Here is a 15,966-nt window from a genome sequence, read left to right on the forward strand (position 1 = left end):
TATTAAAATGAGAAATGTGTATTAAGAAAACAAAGGTGATGTTTTGTTACAGAACTGAAACCAGGCTGGATGATGTGGGTTCCACACAACTGTTCTCTGCATCTTGCTTTGCTCCAGAGTCCATGAGAATTGTCACTCCACCTCCACGCTTCCTACTGCATTAAGAATGGTTTTCTTCAGATGACCCTTTCCTTTTGTTTCCTTCAGATTTCTCTTTGCAGTTCTGAAACTTTGGCTCTGCCAAACCAGAAGGTTGCTGAGCACTGACACGTTCCCAGAAATCCCTGAGATTATCATTTGCAGCCAAAGAAAATCTCTTGTAAGGCAGAGGGGCTGTGTTTCCTTCAATGCACCAGCAGCAGAGCCAGCCTGAGCCTTACACAGTGACTCCCTTTCATCTTTTCCCAGGAAGCAGAGAGAAGAGACTCCTGGGTGCTTAATTTCCATGTCATATTTAATGCACCACAACACACTGACAGAGAACAGGGTGGCAGCTCTCAGCTAACAGCTAGGCAGACATTCCACTTCACAGCCTTCTACAGTTCCCAACTGCAACAATCTGTTTCCTTACAACTCTTAAGCAGATCTCAACGTCCCTGCAAGACAGAAGAGCAAGATTCCTGGTGTATTGATGGAGAAACTAAACCACAAAGACCCATTTGCCAAAAAGCCCAAAGAGCATTGACCTTGAGCCTGGTCAGGAACATAAGTCCCAAGCAGAGATCAGCTCCACCAGGCCTGTGTTACCTCCCCTAGTGATGAAGGAGAAGGGGGTTATGTCCCACCACAGAATCACTGCTGTGAGCCTCATCTATTCCTCTCAGCAACCAGGCTGTTGGTGCAGGAAACTCTGGCCCTCTCTAAAATAAGCTTTAACACTTTTGTTTTGGTTTTGTCTTAAATCCTCCCTTCTCTAAAGGGTGGAAACACCAGCTGCTTTAATACAGCTCCTGGTGGTGACCCCAGCAGGAAAAAAGGCCAAGCCAATAACCTCCATCAGCTCCAAAGCATTACTGTCCTTGGCTGCAGCTTAGTTACTTGTGCAGCCATCTCTGGCAAGGTTCCTACACTCAAAATCAAGGACATCCACAGCCTGAGAGGTTTCCAGACCTTCACCTGTGAGATTCTGGATGCTATGCCAGTGTCAAATGCATTCAATGCTTTGAGAGTATGTTTCAGGCTGTTCAGAGTAGCTTCAAAGCAGCTGAAGACAAAGCACATAGTCTTCCCAGTTGGCTTTTCAGTGAGGAGCACACTGTTTATTTGGCAGTGCAGGTGGGTGTGGAAGTGATTTGCAGCTCATACAGAAGAGACAGATCTTTTGGGGAAGGGAAAAGCATTAAGCTTTTTGGAATTCCATACAAAAGCATTTTGGATTCTTTTTCCAAGTCTCCAAATAAGGTTCTTTTTCTCCTTCCAGAGGAATCACATTGTGTCCTGCTTTTCAAAATGATGAAGGCCATAAGTGGGACTGGTGATCAGAACTCAACAGACCACCAGAAGAAGGTCTTTTCCTGGTGAATGAAAGGTCATAGGGGCTGGAAATTGGAAGAGCAAAGGGGTAACTTCTCTCTTCCCACAAAAATGGAACAAAACACCCCTGCATGCATCCATCAGAAAGAATGTGACCAAAATGAGGGATCATACAGGGACAGAGAGCTAAGGATGTCACCCATAAAAACTGAAAGAGCATTTTACCAGGAGTGAGCAGCCCAGGAAGAGCACCCTTACCACACTCTTACCATGCTCTGAAAAGATGTTTCCTCCCAACACACTGGGATTATTCAGAGGGACAGAGCCAGAGCAGAGAACACCGGTGCTGTTTCCAATGGGCTGTGAATACCTTTTGATCCCAATGCTCTCTAGGAGCAGCCCCAGGCTGAATTCCCAACACAAAGTACAAACTGATATCCAGAAGCAAAGCACCAGCTTCAGAGAAATTGGGAAGCCCTTGGGAATCCCACCTGATCTTCCCAAAAGCAAAGCTCACAGCCTTACCGGATGGTGAACTCCAGCAGCTCCTGTACGCCCTGTGGGTCGAGGTGCTGGAGGTTGTAAACCCTCTCCAGGCTCTGATGCAAGAACTGCTGGGAAGGATCTTCATGTGGTGTGATACTGGGAGAGACAGGGGAGGACACCAGCTTTCTGCCTGGTAACTGAGCAAGAAGAAACACGTGAAGGGAGGAAAGTCTAACACGAGTAACAACAGTGCAAATGCTGCTGCCTTGTTAACAATGGCCAACTGAGAGCTCTGGTTCACTTCTCAGATTCACAACTTATATCAAGGATTTTATGTCTACATCTTTTAACTTTGAGAGTTAATACTCCATTTTATAATACACTGGCAGCTAGAGAGCCTCAGGTTAAACCTGAATATCCCTTTGAGGGACACATCTTCGTCAGAGTTACAGAAAGCTCTCAGGAGTCCTGCTCTGTCCATAATCTTGCCTATCTAAGCCATGTGCTGCTCTCACTTGAGAGCAATTAGGTCATTATTCTCCCCCAAAACATTACAAAACACATATTGGAACAATTCAATATTTGGCTCTCCTTCCTCAATGCACTTTTCAATGTCCATTTCATAGAATCACAGAATGGTAGGGGTTGGAAGGGACCTTTAGAGATCACCCAGTCCAACCCCCCTGCAGAAGCAGGGTCACCTTGGCAGAATGGAAGAGTTAGAAGCTGACAGAGATCAGTCAGGGTGGCAAAGTGCAAAGCAAACAGCTTCAACTTACTCTTAAGGGAGGCACCAGATGAGAGAGGCTGTCCCGAAGATAGGCGTAATGTCTGAAGGTGTGATCAGAGAACAGCGCAGGCATCGTTGGGCAACTTTTAGCAGCATTAAATATCAGAACCAGAACTGCAATGTCTATTGAAATGGCTTGTTAAAGGAAAACAGACACCAGCAGGAAGAGCTCCTCGGGGATGTCAAGTGAAAGCAACAGTCTGACAGCCCTTTCTTTGCTGGGACTGTTTAGGGGGGGTCTTTACAGTTGGAGGGGGTTGAGCAAAACCCAGAGGCAGCTGCCTGAGCACATGAAGACCAGATGGTACAGGGCACTGGAGGAAGGATGTTACTGCCAACGTGGGATGGCTCAGAGGGACACAAAGGATAGAAGCCAGGTATTCTAAATGCAGAACACATTCACTGGGGGGAGTTTCACTGTGTTTCCCAGTGTGGTACCCAAACATCACCTAAAATGAACATTTACCCCCAGCTCTTTGAAAACAGCTGCATTTCCTGTGCTACCCTGGAAAACATCCCTCTTACACAGACTAGAACTGAAGAATCAAACACAGGAAGATAATTTTGGAACAGAAATCCCTCTTCCACAGTGTGAGAGCCAGAGAAATACAGAGGGCAGCTAAAGGCTTCAATCACCCCAAGGGCTGGGGCACTCACCTGCAACAGGGTGACCTCAAGGGTAAGATCTCTAACAGGAATGTGTGAAAGGATCCCAACAGCTGTTTGGGCTCTTGTCTGCTCAGGGAAGAAGTGGGTTCAGCCACAGAAGAGACTGAATCCTTATCTCTCACCTCCTGAAACACCTTCTGCATCCATGGGCTGCCAAGCTTCCACTTCACAACAATCTCTCCTCTTTGCTCCAAATCCTTTCCAAATTCGTAGCTGAAGCTATTCAGCTACTCTGACTCAAACTGCCAAGTGCTCTGAATCAAGCAAATCTAGGTTTTTAATTACCAGTTGACAATGGAAACACATCATTCAGGTCTACCCTGTAGCTTCTGGCTCCCAGGTCTGTCTTTCACAGAACTTATCTCTGTAAAAATCTGGTGACCTCATTCATGGTTACAAATCCACCAAGGGTGGGTGTGAGGAGACTGGAGCCAGGCTGTGCTCAGTGATGGCCAATGATGGGTCAAGGGGCAACGGGGACAAACTGGAACAGGTGAGGTTCCAGAGAAATACAAGGAAGAATTTGTTCCCTGTTGAGGTGAGGGAGCACTGGCAGGGGCTGCCCAGATGGGTTGTGGAGTCTCCTTCTCTGGAGACATTCCAAACCCAGCTGGATGAGTTCCTGTGTGCCCTGCTCTAGGTGGTGCTGCTCTGGCACGGGGGTTGTACTGATGAGCTCTCTGTGATTTATTTAAGCTGTACAGAATTTCTATCTGATGAGTCTGTGACTGAGAGAAGTAAGGAGTAGCTTCACAGAGGAAGAGAGTTGTTCCAGTCTAACATTTCTCAGCATGCATCACACACAACATGAAGTTCTGCAATTGCACAGAAGGGAAGCAAGGAGAATGAACAATAGAAAACATGGTATTTTGCATTTCCAAGGCATCTCCTATTGTTAAGGACAATGGTATTACAATAACAGTTTGTATTCTACAGCATCAGAAGGGCTAAAGTTAAAATGAGGATTTCTGATTTGGGAACTATTTGAAGAAGATGAGAAATTTACAGCATGATGTGGATTCAGCCACTGCTGCACTAAGAGAGTACAACAGTGAGGACAGCACAGGTTTTACCTAAAGGGAAAGCAGACAAGGGAAACCACTGTTCCTATTTAAAACCTAAAGCATCTTCACAATTAGTGCAAGCTAGATAAACATTTTCACATTAAAAGGACTCATCTGAAAAGCCTGAACCTTGACAAATTGCTTGATAAACAGATTATTCACCACAGTATAAAAAAAGGTTAATTATACCACACAGCTATTTATGAAGATGGATCCAGATAACAGTTATTCCATCACTTGATGAGTAATAAAAGAAGCAAAGGGATTCAGAAATAGCTACAGGGACTGTTGGCTGCAGTTTGAAATGGTTTAACAAATGTGACCATCAGGAAAAGATGAATAAATCCTATGACAGTCAAACTAATCAAGTGGCTTCATGAAAAAAGATACAGGCTGGGTCATCCATGTCTGGTTCTGGAGTGTCAAAGAAGGGGTGTGTGCTCAGCAGCTCTGGGACCAATGGCAGCACCAAAGTGGGATGCCTGCTCCCCAAGAACTTCAAGCACCTGAAAATACACAGATTGAAACATTTCTTGTAAACATGCACACTGCAAAACACACCAGCTTAAAGCACTGTTACCCTACAGCTCGTGGCTCAGTATTTGCATTCATATGTGACAGGATTGAAGAAAACTGAGAGTGCAGCTTGAGAAAGCAAGAAGTGATAAAATGGTTTATTTAAATTGTCCAAGAAATATTTAAGCCCTGGAGCTTGACAACCCAAGAAAAGCTTTCATACTAAATGCTAAGAAATTAGTGTCTTTTTATTCTTCAGAAATTAAGGAGTGAGGAGGTGAAACCCCAACCAAAAAGCCCCAAAGCCCAAAACCAATGTAAAGGGAAGACAGAGCAGACTACAATGAGTGTTTCCACTAACACCCAGCAATCCCATCTCAAACCATGTGTGCTGGAGCATCACTTCCTTTGTTGCTTCCACTAAATGATCAAAAAACTCCATGCAAATGTTCATTAGTTTTGCTTACACAGACAAAGTCTCTCCACCAGCAGGATGCCACACAGCCAATCCACTTGCCACAACCAGTATAATCAACTGCTGGTGTTTCTTCTTACCACAGTGCCAGTTAAGCACAAAACATGGGCTACATAGAAGAGATGAGGTTTTGCACTGAAGGTTGAATTCATTTTCTCTGGGAATGCTCTGAGAGTCTCTAATAAGAAAGCTGCTTCCCAGTACAAGTATTGACAAGCAAGAACAACACAGAGCTTCCACTCCAGCCATGACTCTGTGCAATGCTCAGTACAGCCACTGTTTCAAATATAAAGAGAGTATCAGGACTGTACATCTGTTACCTCCTTAGCTGCCTCAATACCTGCCTAACACCTTGATTACTCAAAAGCAGAGGAAAATAAGCAGACACACAAGGACACCAAAGACACTCACTTCCATATGGATTCTCTGTCTGTGGGATACTTGGTCAGGTTTTTCAGCAGCTCCACCAGTGCAAGATGGATGCCTTCTTTAGTTGAGACGTTGGTGCAACACAGCAGCTCATGAAGCGCTTCCCGAATGTCCCTCGAGGAATCCTGAAACAAAATCCCAACCCAGACACCTCTGAGTGCTGAGAGATGATGTACCTGCACACACATTTGCTTTCAGAGCAGCAGTTCCTGTTCCTCAGCTGAATTAGTGCTAGAGGCATCTGAAAAACACTGCATGTTTCTGGTTCTCACAGCTAAGCACAGCTGAAGTGAGAGACCAGGCAACTGCTGGGCTCATCCAGCCACGTGCTTCATTGACTGGGGTGGTTGGGAATTGTTTCCCTGACCTGTTCAAGCACGACTTTCTGGTTGAGGTGATGGTGTACCCTTAAGCACAGGCAATAAGAAGAAATGAAGGCACTGAGTAACTCAGCAAAAGGGTGTTTTACTGACTTTGGAGAAGCTTTTTATCATTCAATAGCTCAATTCCACAGGCCTTTAACCCAGTCACCAACCTCCACAGGGTTTGCACTCAGGGCATGTCAATGATTAACAGGGATTCCAAAGCCAGCTGGATGAGTTCCTGTGTGCCCTGCTCTAGGTGGTGCTGCTCTGGCAGGGGGGTTGCACTGGATGAGCTTTCAAGGTCCCTTCCAGCCCTTAAGATTCTGTGATCTACAGGACAAAGGAACTTGACCTCACTACTGGTTTACAAATGAACAGTTAGAAAAAACACAAACCCATGTTTGGTGATGAGCTTTGTTCTGATGCTATGGGATCCCTGACATGGCTTTTTGCACCCATTCTATCTAGGCTGGGGTGATGTTGTGCAGAGGAGCTCATGCAATCTCCAAGCAGTATTCTTAGAGAAAAAACTATTTCAGTGTTTGAGTGAGGGAGCCCTGGCCCAGGCTGCCCAGAGGGGTTGTGGAGGCTCCTTCCTTGGAGCTCTTCAAGACCCACCTGGACATGTTCCTGTGTGACCTGATCTAGGTGACCCTGCTTCTGCAGGGGGGTTGGACTGGATGATCTCTAAGAGTCCCTTCCAACCCTACCATTCTATGATTCTAAGTGTCATGGCTTAATTAACTACCTCCTTTCTGCCAAAACCCACCTTGATGTTCCGTATGGGTGCCTTAGTCTTCCTTGCTATCAGCATTGGTGTGGCACAGTGGGGTAGGACATGGAAATGTGGCAGGATATCAGAATGTGAATGTGTTTCAGTGGTGGATTTTGATTTTTAAATGGTAATTTGCCAAGTATCAACAGCCTATTCATCACTGTCTTATACAAAAGAAGAAAGAGCAGTCGTCTTGTAAAGGCTCTTAATGCTGGCCAACACACACAGATGATCAAAGTAGGAAAGCACAGCAGGGCTGCTCAGCTGTTCCTTATTTTGGTGCTGGAAAGCAGACTATGACCAAAAGAGAAGACAGACACTAAGGAGTGGAGTGAAATGACTCCATAAAATACTCCATGTGAGCTGCTGTACTGGAAGGGCAGTACAGAGACTAGGGAGGAAAAAGATTACAGAAGGACAGGAAAGAGCATAACTCAGATCAGATATCTCTGAAACAGAGGTCAAGGACAACTGGGAAATCAGAATCCAAAGCCTGGTCAGAAAAGCCAGGAAGAGCTGGATCAGTCAAAGCAGAGGGGTGAAAAGCAGAAGTTACCCCTGCATCAAACTGTTCCATATTTATATTGTTGGAACAAATTTAGGCACCAAAGTGAATGCCATTTTCCACATCCTTTAGTTTAGTACTGGCAGATGGATTTCACAGAAAGCAAGCAAGTACCTTTCAGACTCAGGCAAACCCATCCAAATGGTACCAGTTCTCACCTTTGTCTATCCCAGTACCTTGGAATGATGATGATGATGATGATGATATCAACTATAATGCCTGTATGACTGATCATGCATAAGTCAGCACAGAAACACAAGACAGAATGCCAGGCTAATAAGGATGTTTTTATACCTTGATGCACAGGTCCCCAACTGTAAATCAACTCTAGGATAATGTGAAGCATGTAAAACTCACTGCTGCATTTGTAAACAAAGATCAGATTCCACAGCATTTGTTACAGACTGATAAAGTAAGTAAGCTGGTCTGCTTCTTCCTGGGGCACAACTGAAAGCAGCCAGTATTGCCATGGGTCAAGCAAACAGCAGGTAAAAAGACAGAAATAGTGTATTTGCAGCACCATCCGAGACTGGGAGACTACCCTGAGGCAGCAGAAACTTGCCCAGCACATGTAGCAACGTGCCCTCATGGCCAAGAAGGCCAATGGCATCCTGGGGTGGAATGGAAGGGCTGTGGGCAGTAGGTGCAGAGAGACCTGCTCCCCATCTACTCTGCCCTCCTGAGACCACATCTGGAATATCATGTCCAGTTCTGGGCCCCTCAGTTCCAGAAGGACAAGGAGCTGCTGGAGAGAGTTCAGTGCAGGGCCACAGAGATGATGGAGTGGAGCATCTCCCTCTGATGAAAGGCTGAGGGAGCTGCGGCTCTGCAGCTTGGAGGAGACTGAGGGATGACTCATTCATGGTTACAAATCCATCAAGGGTGGGTGTCAGGAGGATGGAGCCAGGCTGTGCTCAGTGATGGCCAATGACAGAACAAGGGGCAATGGGTACAAGCTGGAAAAGAAGAGGTTCCAAAGAAATACAAGGGAGAATTTGTTCCCTGTTGAGGTGAGGGAGCACTGGCAGGGGCTGCCCAGATGGGCTGTGGAGTCTCCTTCTCTGGAGCCATCCCAAACCCAGATGGATGAGTTCCTGTGTGTCCTGCTCTAGGTGGTGCTGCTCTGGCAGGGGGGTTGCACTGGATGAGCTTTCCAGGTCCCTTCCAACCCTTGAGATTCTGTGATTCTGTGATGTAGGAGAATCCAAAATTCCATGTCTAAGGGGCTGAAACCCAGAAAACACATCAGGGCTGAGGCAGCAGTTTGAGACAACACTGTTCATACAGCTGAAACCTCTCCCCCTCCCCAGATCAAAACCATCAACTGGGCACAGCAGTTGACTTGTGCTGTCCCCTGGATGCTGGCAGAGCACTGACTGGAAGGATGCTGCTGGGAACTCCCAAAATTAGACTGCACAGCACATTAACAAACTCTCTGAAAAATCCCAAGACAGCTCAGGTCCGTGCTCTGGCTCTGCTTGGTGAGCAAAGGTTTAGCCAAAGCAGCTGAACAAAGGAAACATGAAGAAAATGAAGTTGTGTTCAACATGAAGTGGTGCAGAGAGCCAGACTACAAAGCAAGTCAGAAGGAAACACGTGTGAGGCAATGGCACAGTGATCAAGGAAAGCATTTTGATCTGAAATTCATCTGTTTCAAAAGCACTCTGTTGTCTTGGAGATTACAACCTACTAGACCTCAGGAACCTTTGGGGGTGTTAAGAAGTGCCAAAAACAACAAAAAAGGTTGACAGCTTCATCCTGGGATACATCAAGAACAGTGTGGGCAGCAAAGTCAAGGCAGGTTCTGCTCTCCCTCTACTCTGCCCTGGTGAGGCCTCATCTGGAGTCCTGTGGCCAGTTCTGGGCTCCTCAGCTCAAGAGGGACAGGGAAGTGCTGGAGAGAGTCCAGTGCAGGGCCACCAAGATGATCAGGGGACTGGAACATCTTTCATAGGAGGAAAGGCTGTGGGAACTGGGGCTGTTTAGTCTGGAGAAGAGGAGATTGAGGGGGGAATCTCATTAACATTTATAAATATCTCAATGGTGTGTGTCAGGAGGTTGGGACATAGTATCTAGTAACAGGACAAGGGGTGATGGGATGAAGCTGGAACACAAGATGTTCCACTTAAACATCAGGAAAAACTGTTTCAGTGTTTCAGTGAGGGAGCCCTGGCCCAGGCTGCCCAGGGAGGGTGTGGAGGCTCCTTCCTCGGAGGCCTTCAAGACCTGCCTGGACATGTTCCTGTGTGACCTGATCTAGGTGGGACCTGCGTCTGCAGGGAGTTTGGACTGGATGATCTCTAAAGGTCCCTTCCAACCCTACCATTCTGTGATCCTATGATCTCAGAGGAAGGGGTAGATGAGTGTTATATAATTGAAGCACCCCAGAGATGCAGGAATGCCTTTTTCTTTCAAGAGTTTCTTACCTCCAAGACAGCTAACACAGTATCCAGCTGGTCTTCCCGCAGCGTGATATTGTGGGAAATCTTCCTCATGGTGTGTATGGACTGCAATCTCACCTCCTCAATCTCATCATTGAACATGTCAACCAAAAAATCGAGGCATTTCTCCGCAAAAGAAGGCGAGGACTGAGCCAACATGCAGAGGGCTTCCACCGCAGCGATCCGAACCTCTGCCAAGACACAGGAAGCAAATCAATTGCAAGTGCTGCTTTAAAAGGAACATCCCACTCAACAGGCAGCTTCATGTTATTCAGGGCCAGGAGATGCTAAGGAAAGCCTGAGGATCATAGAATCATAGAATGGTAGGGGTTGGAAGGGACCTTTAGTGATCATCCAGTCCAACCCCCCTGCAGAAGCAGGGTCACCTAGATCAGGTCACACAGGAATGTGTCCAGGTGGGTCTTGAAGACCTCCAAGGAAGGAGCCTCCACACCCTCCCTGGGCAGCCTGGGCCAGTGTTCTGAGGATGACAGAGATGAAGTCAGGACTCTGCCATTGGGGAACCTCTTGACAGACTGGTCTTGACATCGAAAGCCTCACGTCTAACACGGCGTGTGCTGCCCTCACAAACACCAGCAGAGGGACTTGCAGTGCAAGACAGGTCTCCTATCCAGTAAGAAATATCACCTAGTTCATAGCATGTTTTGCAAGTGTAGCTACAACCTTGTTAGCTTAAACAAACGAATTTAGCTAACTAAACTCTGCTTGTCTTATTCTTCCTGACACTTTAACCGCTCAGAGCACTCGCTGTGTGTTTCACTCGCTACAGAGTGCCTGAGGAAATGCTGAGGAGCCCTGGAGTGACAGCACCTTGGCAGCCAACAGAATGAAATTCCTCTGCTTTGTGACCTTGGATTCCTCAAAAGAAAGGAAAGAGGTGCCACCTAATTATTAAATTTGCTCAGAATTTAAGCAAAAAAAAAGGTGTCCTGAGCGTATTCCTGCTGTAAAACATGGCAGGAATTTGAACAGTACACAAACATAACGGGCTAAAGTGGAGATGAGACTCTTCCCCAAAGCCATCTTCAGTAGCTTCCATCACATTTATGTGCCAGGATATAACAAATAAGAATTAATCTGATGCCTTACAGAATCACAGAGGCTGGAAGGGAGCTGGAAAGCTCATCCAGTGCAACCCCCCTGCCAGAGCAGCACCACCTAGAGCAGGGCACACAGGAACTCATCCAGCTGGGTTTGGAATGTCTCCAGAGAAGGAGACTCCACAGCCCATCTGGGCAGCCCCTGCCAGTGCTCCCTCACCTCAACAGGGAACAAATTCTCCCTTGTGTTTCTCTGGAACCTCTTCTGTTCCAGCTTGTCCCCATTGCCCCTTGTCCTATCATTGGCCATCACTGAGCACAGCCTGGCTCCATCCTCCTGACATCCACCCTTTATGTATTTGTAACCATGAATGAGGTCACCCCTCTGTCTCTTCTTTTCCAAGCTGCAGAGCCCCAGCTCCCTCAGCCTTTCATCACAAGGGAGATGCTGCACTCCCTTCATTATCCTACAAACATTATTGTTTCAGACATTCTTTTCTTTTGCATGCAAGTTACCTCTTATTGAAAACACTGCCCTAAACTCATGTGTAACTTTTAGGCCTATTGTTCTTAAAGAACAGATTTGACTCCTGATGATTCTGATTAAGCAGAAAAATCCAAACACAGCAAGACTCCTGCTCATTCAGGAATGGAGCTTATGTCACAACAGAGTCTCCATGACAATCAGGATCATGGTATTGGAGCAAAAAAACATTGGGAAAAGCACAGGAACATTGCCAGAGCTTGCAGGGGTGCAACCAGGAAGGCTAGAGCCCTGCTAGAATTAAACCTGGCCAGGAAAGTAAAGGAAAACAAGAGGTTGTTCAGGCACATCAGCAGCAAAAGGAAGATGAGGGGGAATGTGGATCCACTGCTAAACACAGAGGGTGACCTGGTGTATGAGGATGCAGAGAAGGTCAAAGTACTGAATGCCTTCTGTGCTTCAGTCTTTACGGCCAAGGCTGACCCTCGGGAAGCCCAGTCCTGCAAGGATAACAGGATGGCCAGGACAGCAGAGGACTTGTCCTGGGTGGAAGAGGAAGAGGTTAAAGACTTGTTGGCCAAGCTTAAGGCTCATAAGTCAATAGGTCCTGATGGGATGCATCCTAGAGTGCTGAGAGAGCTGCTGATGTGATTGCTAAGCCTCTCTCCATCATTTTTGAGCAACCAAGGAGCACAGGTGAGGTGCCCAAGAATCACTTTTTTCTGTTGTAGCTGGTGACAGGACAAGGGGTAATGCAAAAAGCTGGAACACAGGAAGTTCCACTTAAATATAAGAACAAACTATTTCACAGTGTTGAGGTGAGGGAGCCCTGGCCCAGGCTGCTCAGGTGTGGAGGCTCCTTCTCTGGAGGTTTTCAAGACCCACACATCCCTGTGTGACCTGATCTAGGTGGGACCTGCTTCTGCAGGAGAGGTTGCACTAGATGATCTCTAAAGGTCCCTTCCAACTCCTGCCATTCTGTGACTCTGTGATAAGCAAGCTTGGCAGTATTTAAAAAGGCTGCAGTGCAGGGAGAGTTCTACATCATTTAAAGGTCTGTGTCTATTCCACATCTCTCCATTTTATCTACATTCCCCAACAGCACCATGCTGCCACAGGACTCAGGGCCACAAGAAGCCAGAGAAAGTGTTTCACAGGTCCTTGGACTGACCCAGCAAAGCACATTTAGTGTTAATCAGAAAAAATCCCCACAGTTGCATTTTCAAGCTTCAGGGAGAATTTAACTATTAGGAAAATGTGCTTAGGTTTGCAGGAGTCAGAGAACAAGAAACCAACTTTTACAAGACAAGCTACAGTGATGGTTTCATTCTGGTGGTTTAGTTCTTTCCGATTTAGCTTCGTCCTTCCAGCAAGATTAAAAGTAAGTTCAGGAATAACATCCAGAGTTCAGCATTTTCACAGCTCTATGCAAATATCAGCCCTGAGAAATACAAACTTTCACTTCATGGGAAAGCTGGCCTGAGGGGAGACCTGACTCTCCACTGGCTGTGGACAGAGAGGGGGATCAGTCTCTGCTCCCAAGTAATAAGTGACAAGACAAGAGAAAATGGCCTCAAATTGCAGCAGGGGAAGTTTAGATTAAAGATGATGAACAATTTTTTCCCCAAAAGGGTTGTCAAGTCCTGGCACAGGCTGCCCAGGGCCATGCTGGAGTCCCTCAGCTGTGGGGCTGAGGGCCATGGGTTAGTGGTGGCCATGGCACTGCTGATGGAACAGTTGGACTCGAGTCGCTTAAAGGCCTTTTCCTACCTCAACAATTCTGTGACTATGATTTTCCTACCTGCAAACACCAATTTCAAGCAGCAGCCACTAATGTTGCCAATTTAGAGCCACTGTGCAAGTGTTAAATTTTAATCAAGGAAGATGATAATCCCAGTGGGTTTCTGCATAACATAAGCAACCATTTCTTACCAGATATCTTACTGGAACTTTCCTGTTTACAGGAAACTCTGTGCTTTTGGCTACTCAGTGGAACAGGTGTATCCAAAATTCTGTGCAACACTGCAGCACCTTTGAAGAAACTGCCCTATCAGAGACCACAGTGGAATAAAAACCCACCACCCAAAAGTCCACAATTTGTTAAAAGAAACAAACACAAGAGCCAAGTGACTTATTTGGACCAGAAGACTAAGTTTGTTAGCCAGCACACACCTCCTCCTTTAAGTCATTCCATAAAAAGCTTCCACTTACCATACATCTCATCTTCTAGGCCATGAACAAAAGCCCCACAAGCTCCTGATTCAATCAAATTCACAGCACCTGTATCAATTTCTTCTTTGGGAGCATCATCTCCCCATTTCCTGCCACTTGAAAACTCCCCAGAGCTGTAGAGTTCCTTGGCTCGCTCATGTGCTGTGCGCTTCCTCTGCCAAGAAAGTGACAAGTTACAACCCAAGTTACAACCAGGGTAAACTCCAAAGATGAGCAAACTTAGTATTAAATGGCTCTATTGGATTTGAAAACAGGTTTAGATCTTGCCAGACACATACAATTGCTAAGAAAAGGAAAACAGCAACTTCTATCAATGTATCTAACTGGCAGTGATTCTTTGTACTCTGAGTTTGTGAAGGGATAACTACTCATAGATTTTACTATGCACCTTGAATGCTGTGGTCAGTTTTGGGCCCCTCACTACAAGAAAGACACTAGGGGCTGGAGTGTGTCCAGAGACAGGCAACAAACCTGTGTAAGGGTCTGGGGCACAAGTCTGATGAGGAATGGCTGAGAGAGCTGGGGGTTTTCAGTCTAGAGAAGAGGAGGCTGAGGGGAGACAGAAGCACTCTTTGCAACTCCCTGACAGGAAGCTGTAAGTGATGTGGAGGTCGGTCTCTCCTCCCAAGTAACAAGTGATGGGACAAGAAGAAATGGCCTCAAGTTGCACCAGGGAAGTTCAGATTGGAGCTGAAGAAGAACTTTTTCCCTGAGAGGGGTGTCAGCCCCTGTGCCAGGCTGCCCAGGGAGTTGGGAAGTCCCCAGCCCTGGAGGGATCCCAAAGCTGTGGAGCTGAGGTGCTGAGGGCCATGGGTTAGCGATGAGCTTGGCAGGGTGAGGTGAGGGCTTGGACTCCATGATCTATAATTCTATGATTTTAATGAACATATTTTTAGACATTCATTATAAGAACAGCCAAACTGAGCTGCAGCAAAGGCCTGCCTGGTTAAGAATGCAATAACCCATCAGTAAACCCAGATGCTGTCACTTTGCAGCTCAACTTGTTAAACTGCAATGAAACACTTTGATGACTACCAATACTATACAGAGCTCAGCAACGTTTAAAATGGGATATTCATTCATTGCTAGTCCAGCTCCTTTTCCCTCACACTGCAAAGAAAGCTGTGCAGCACCTTTTACAAAGCAGCCCACAAAAACTAGCAGCTCTAGCTTCATCACTCTTGTAGATTAAATGCAATACCTCGAGTGAATTGCTGAAGGAAGGAATTTACTGAAAAGATTTGCTCATTAAGGCTCACAAATCACAGCTTTACCCACTCATGTCTCTTGAAAAGTCTGTGTCTACTGGTCATATCTTGCAGGATGTTTCCACCAACTTGCTCCTAAAACTAGGATGCAGTCTTTCCATGCACAATGATAAAGCTTTTAGCCAAAAGCCTGTCAGAAGAACGTGAATGTTTACCTGTCATCTGTGAAACCTTAATAGCCCAGAGCTGTTTATTACATGCCCAGCTAATGAAATCTAAAACTAGCAGTTGCTTCATTGACTTTAATCTAAAAGAAAACCTGTCAGCAACAATTAACTCTCAGTGGCCCTGAGGCAAGGACCACTGTGGTAAACAAACACTCCACATTAACATGCTTGTTGTGTGATTTTAATACATCACACACAGTAAAACCAAACCCACCCATTTACATACCCTCAGATCTGACATGAGCTTCTTGTCAAGGGTCTGCTCCAAGAAATGGGAGCTAACTTGTTGCATGGAGCCCTACAGGAAAAAAATAAAGAAGAAAAAAGTCAAAATGAAGACAGGAGATTATTCTAAACTGGCCCATATAATTTCCTGGCTTATTCCAACACAGCATCCAATCTCACCCACCCATCTTTATCCAATGCTTGCCACTCTCACATGTCAGACTCTAAAGAAGTTTATTTTATATGGTGAGAACATCTTATCTTCACACTGAGGTTAACACGGTCTTTCTTAAGTTCAGTTGGCTTGCATGTCCTGTGCAGGAGAAGCAGGAGCAGGGATTTATAACAAGTACTTGTTAGTTTCCTTACTCTCAAGGAGTCTACTCTCACTTCACAGCTCAGCTAAGAAGCTTTTGGGTTTCCTCAGCTTCTCCAATTTGTTTTTTCTCAGAACTTTGGTAGAAATTTACCTATAAACTTC

At 46.0% G+C, this 15,966-nt stretch overlaps 1 protein-coding gene across 2 annotated transcripts in view; it reads right to left on the reverse strand.

The window, feature by feature from the left end:
• The window catches only part of INTS4 (integrator complex subunit 4), a 41,131-nt gene that overhangs the window by 13,426 nt on the left and 11,739 nt on the right, over positions 1-15,966 (reverse strand). For both annotated transcript variants that reach the window (XM_061990471.1, XM_061990463.1), the window contains exons 9-15: positions 15,487-15,558; positions 13,805-13,979; positions 10,034-10,239; positions 5,885-6,027; positions 4,873-4,988; positions 2,739-2,872; positions 1,999-2,156 (exon numbers count right to left, since the gene is read on the reverse strand). In XM_061990471.1, the coding sequence (XP_061846455.1) occupies positions 1,999-2,156; positions 2,739-2,872; positions 4,873-4,988; positions 5,885-6,027; positions 10,034-10,239; positions 13,805-13,979; positions 15,487-15,558 (1,004 nt within the window). The remainder of the gene's footprint in view (positions 1-1,998; positions 2,157-2,738; positions 2,873-4,872; positions 4,989-5,884; positions 6,028-10,033; positions 10,240-13,804; positions 13,980-15,486; positions 15,559-15,966) is intronic.

Source organism: Colius striatus, chromosome 1 (genome assembly GCF_028858725.1).
Source record: "Colius striatus isolate bColStr4 chromosome 1, bColStr4.1.hap1, whole genome shotgun sequence".
In the NCBI taxonomy this organism is placed as follows: domain Eukaryota; kingdom Metazoa; phylum Chordata; class Aves; order Coliiformes; family Coliidae; genus Colius; species Colius striatus.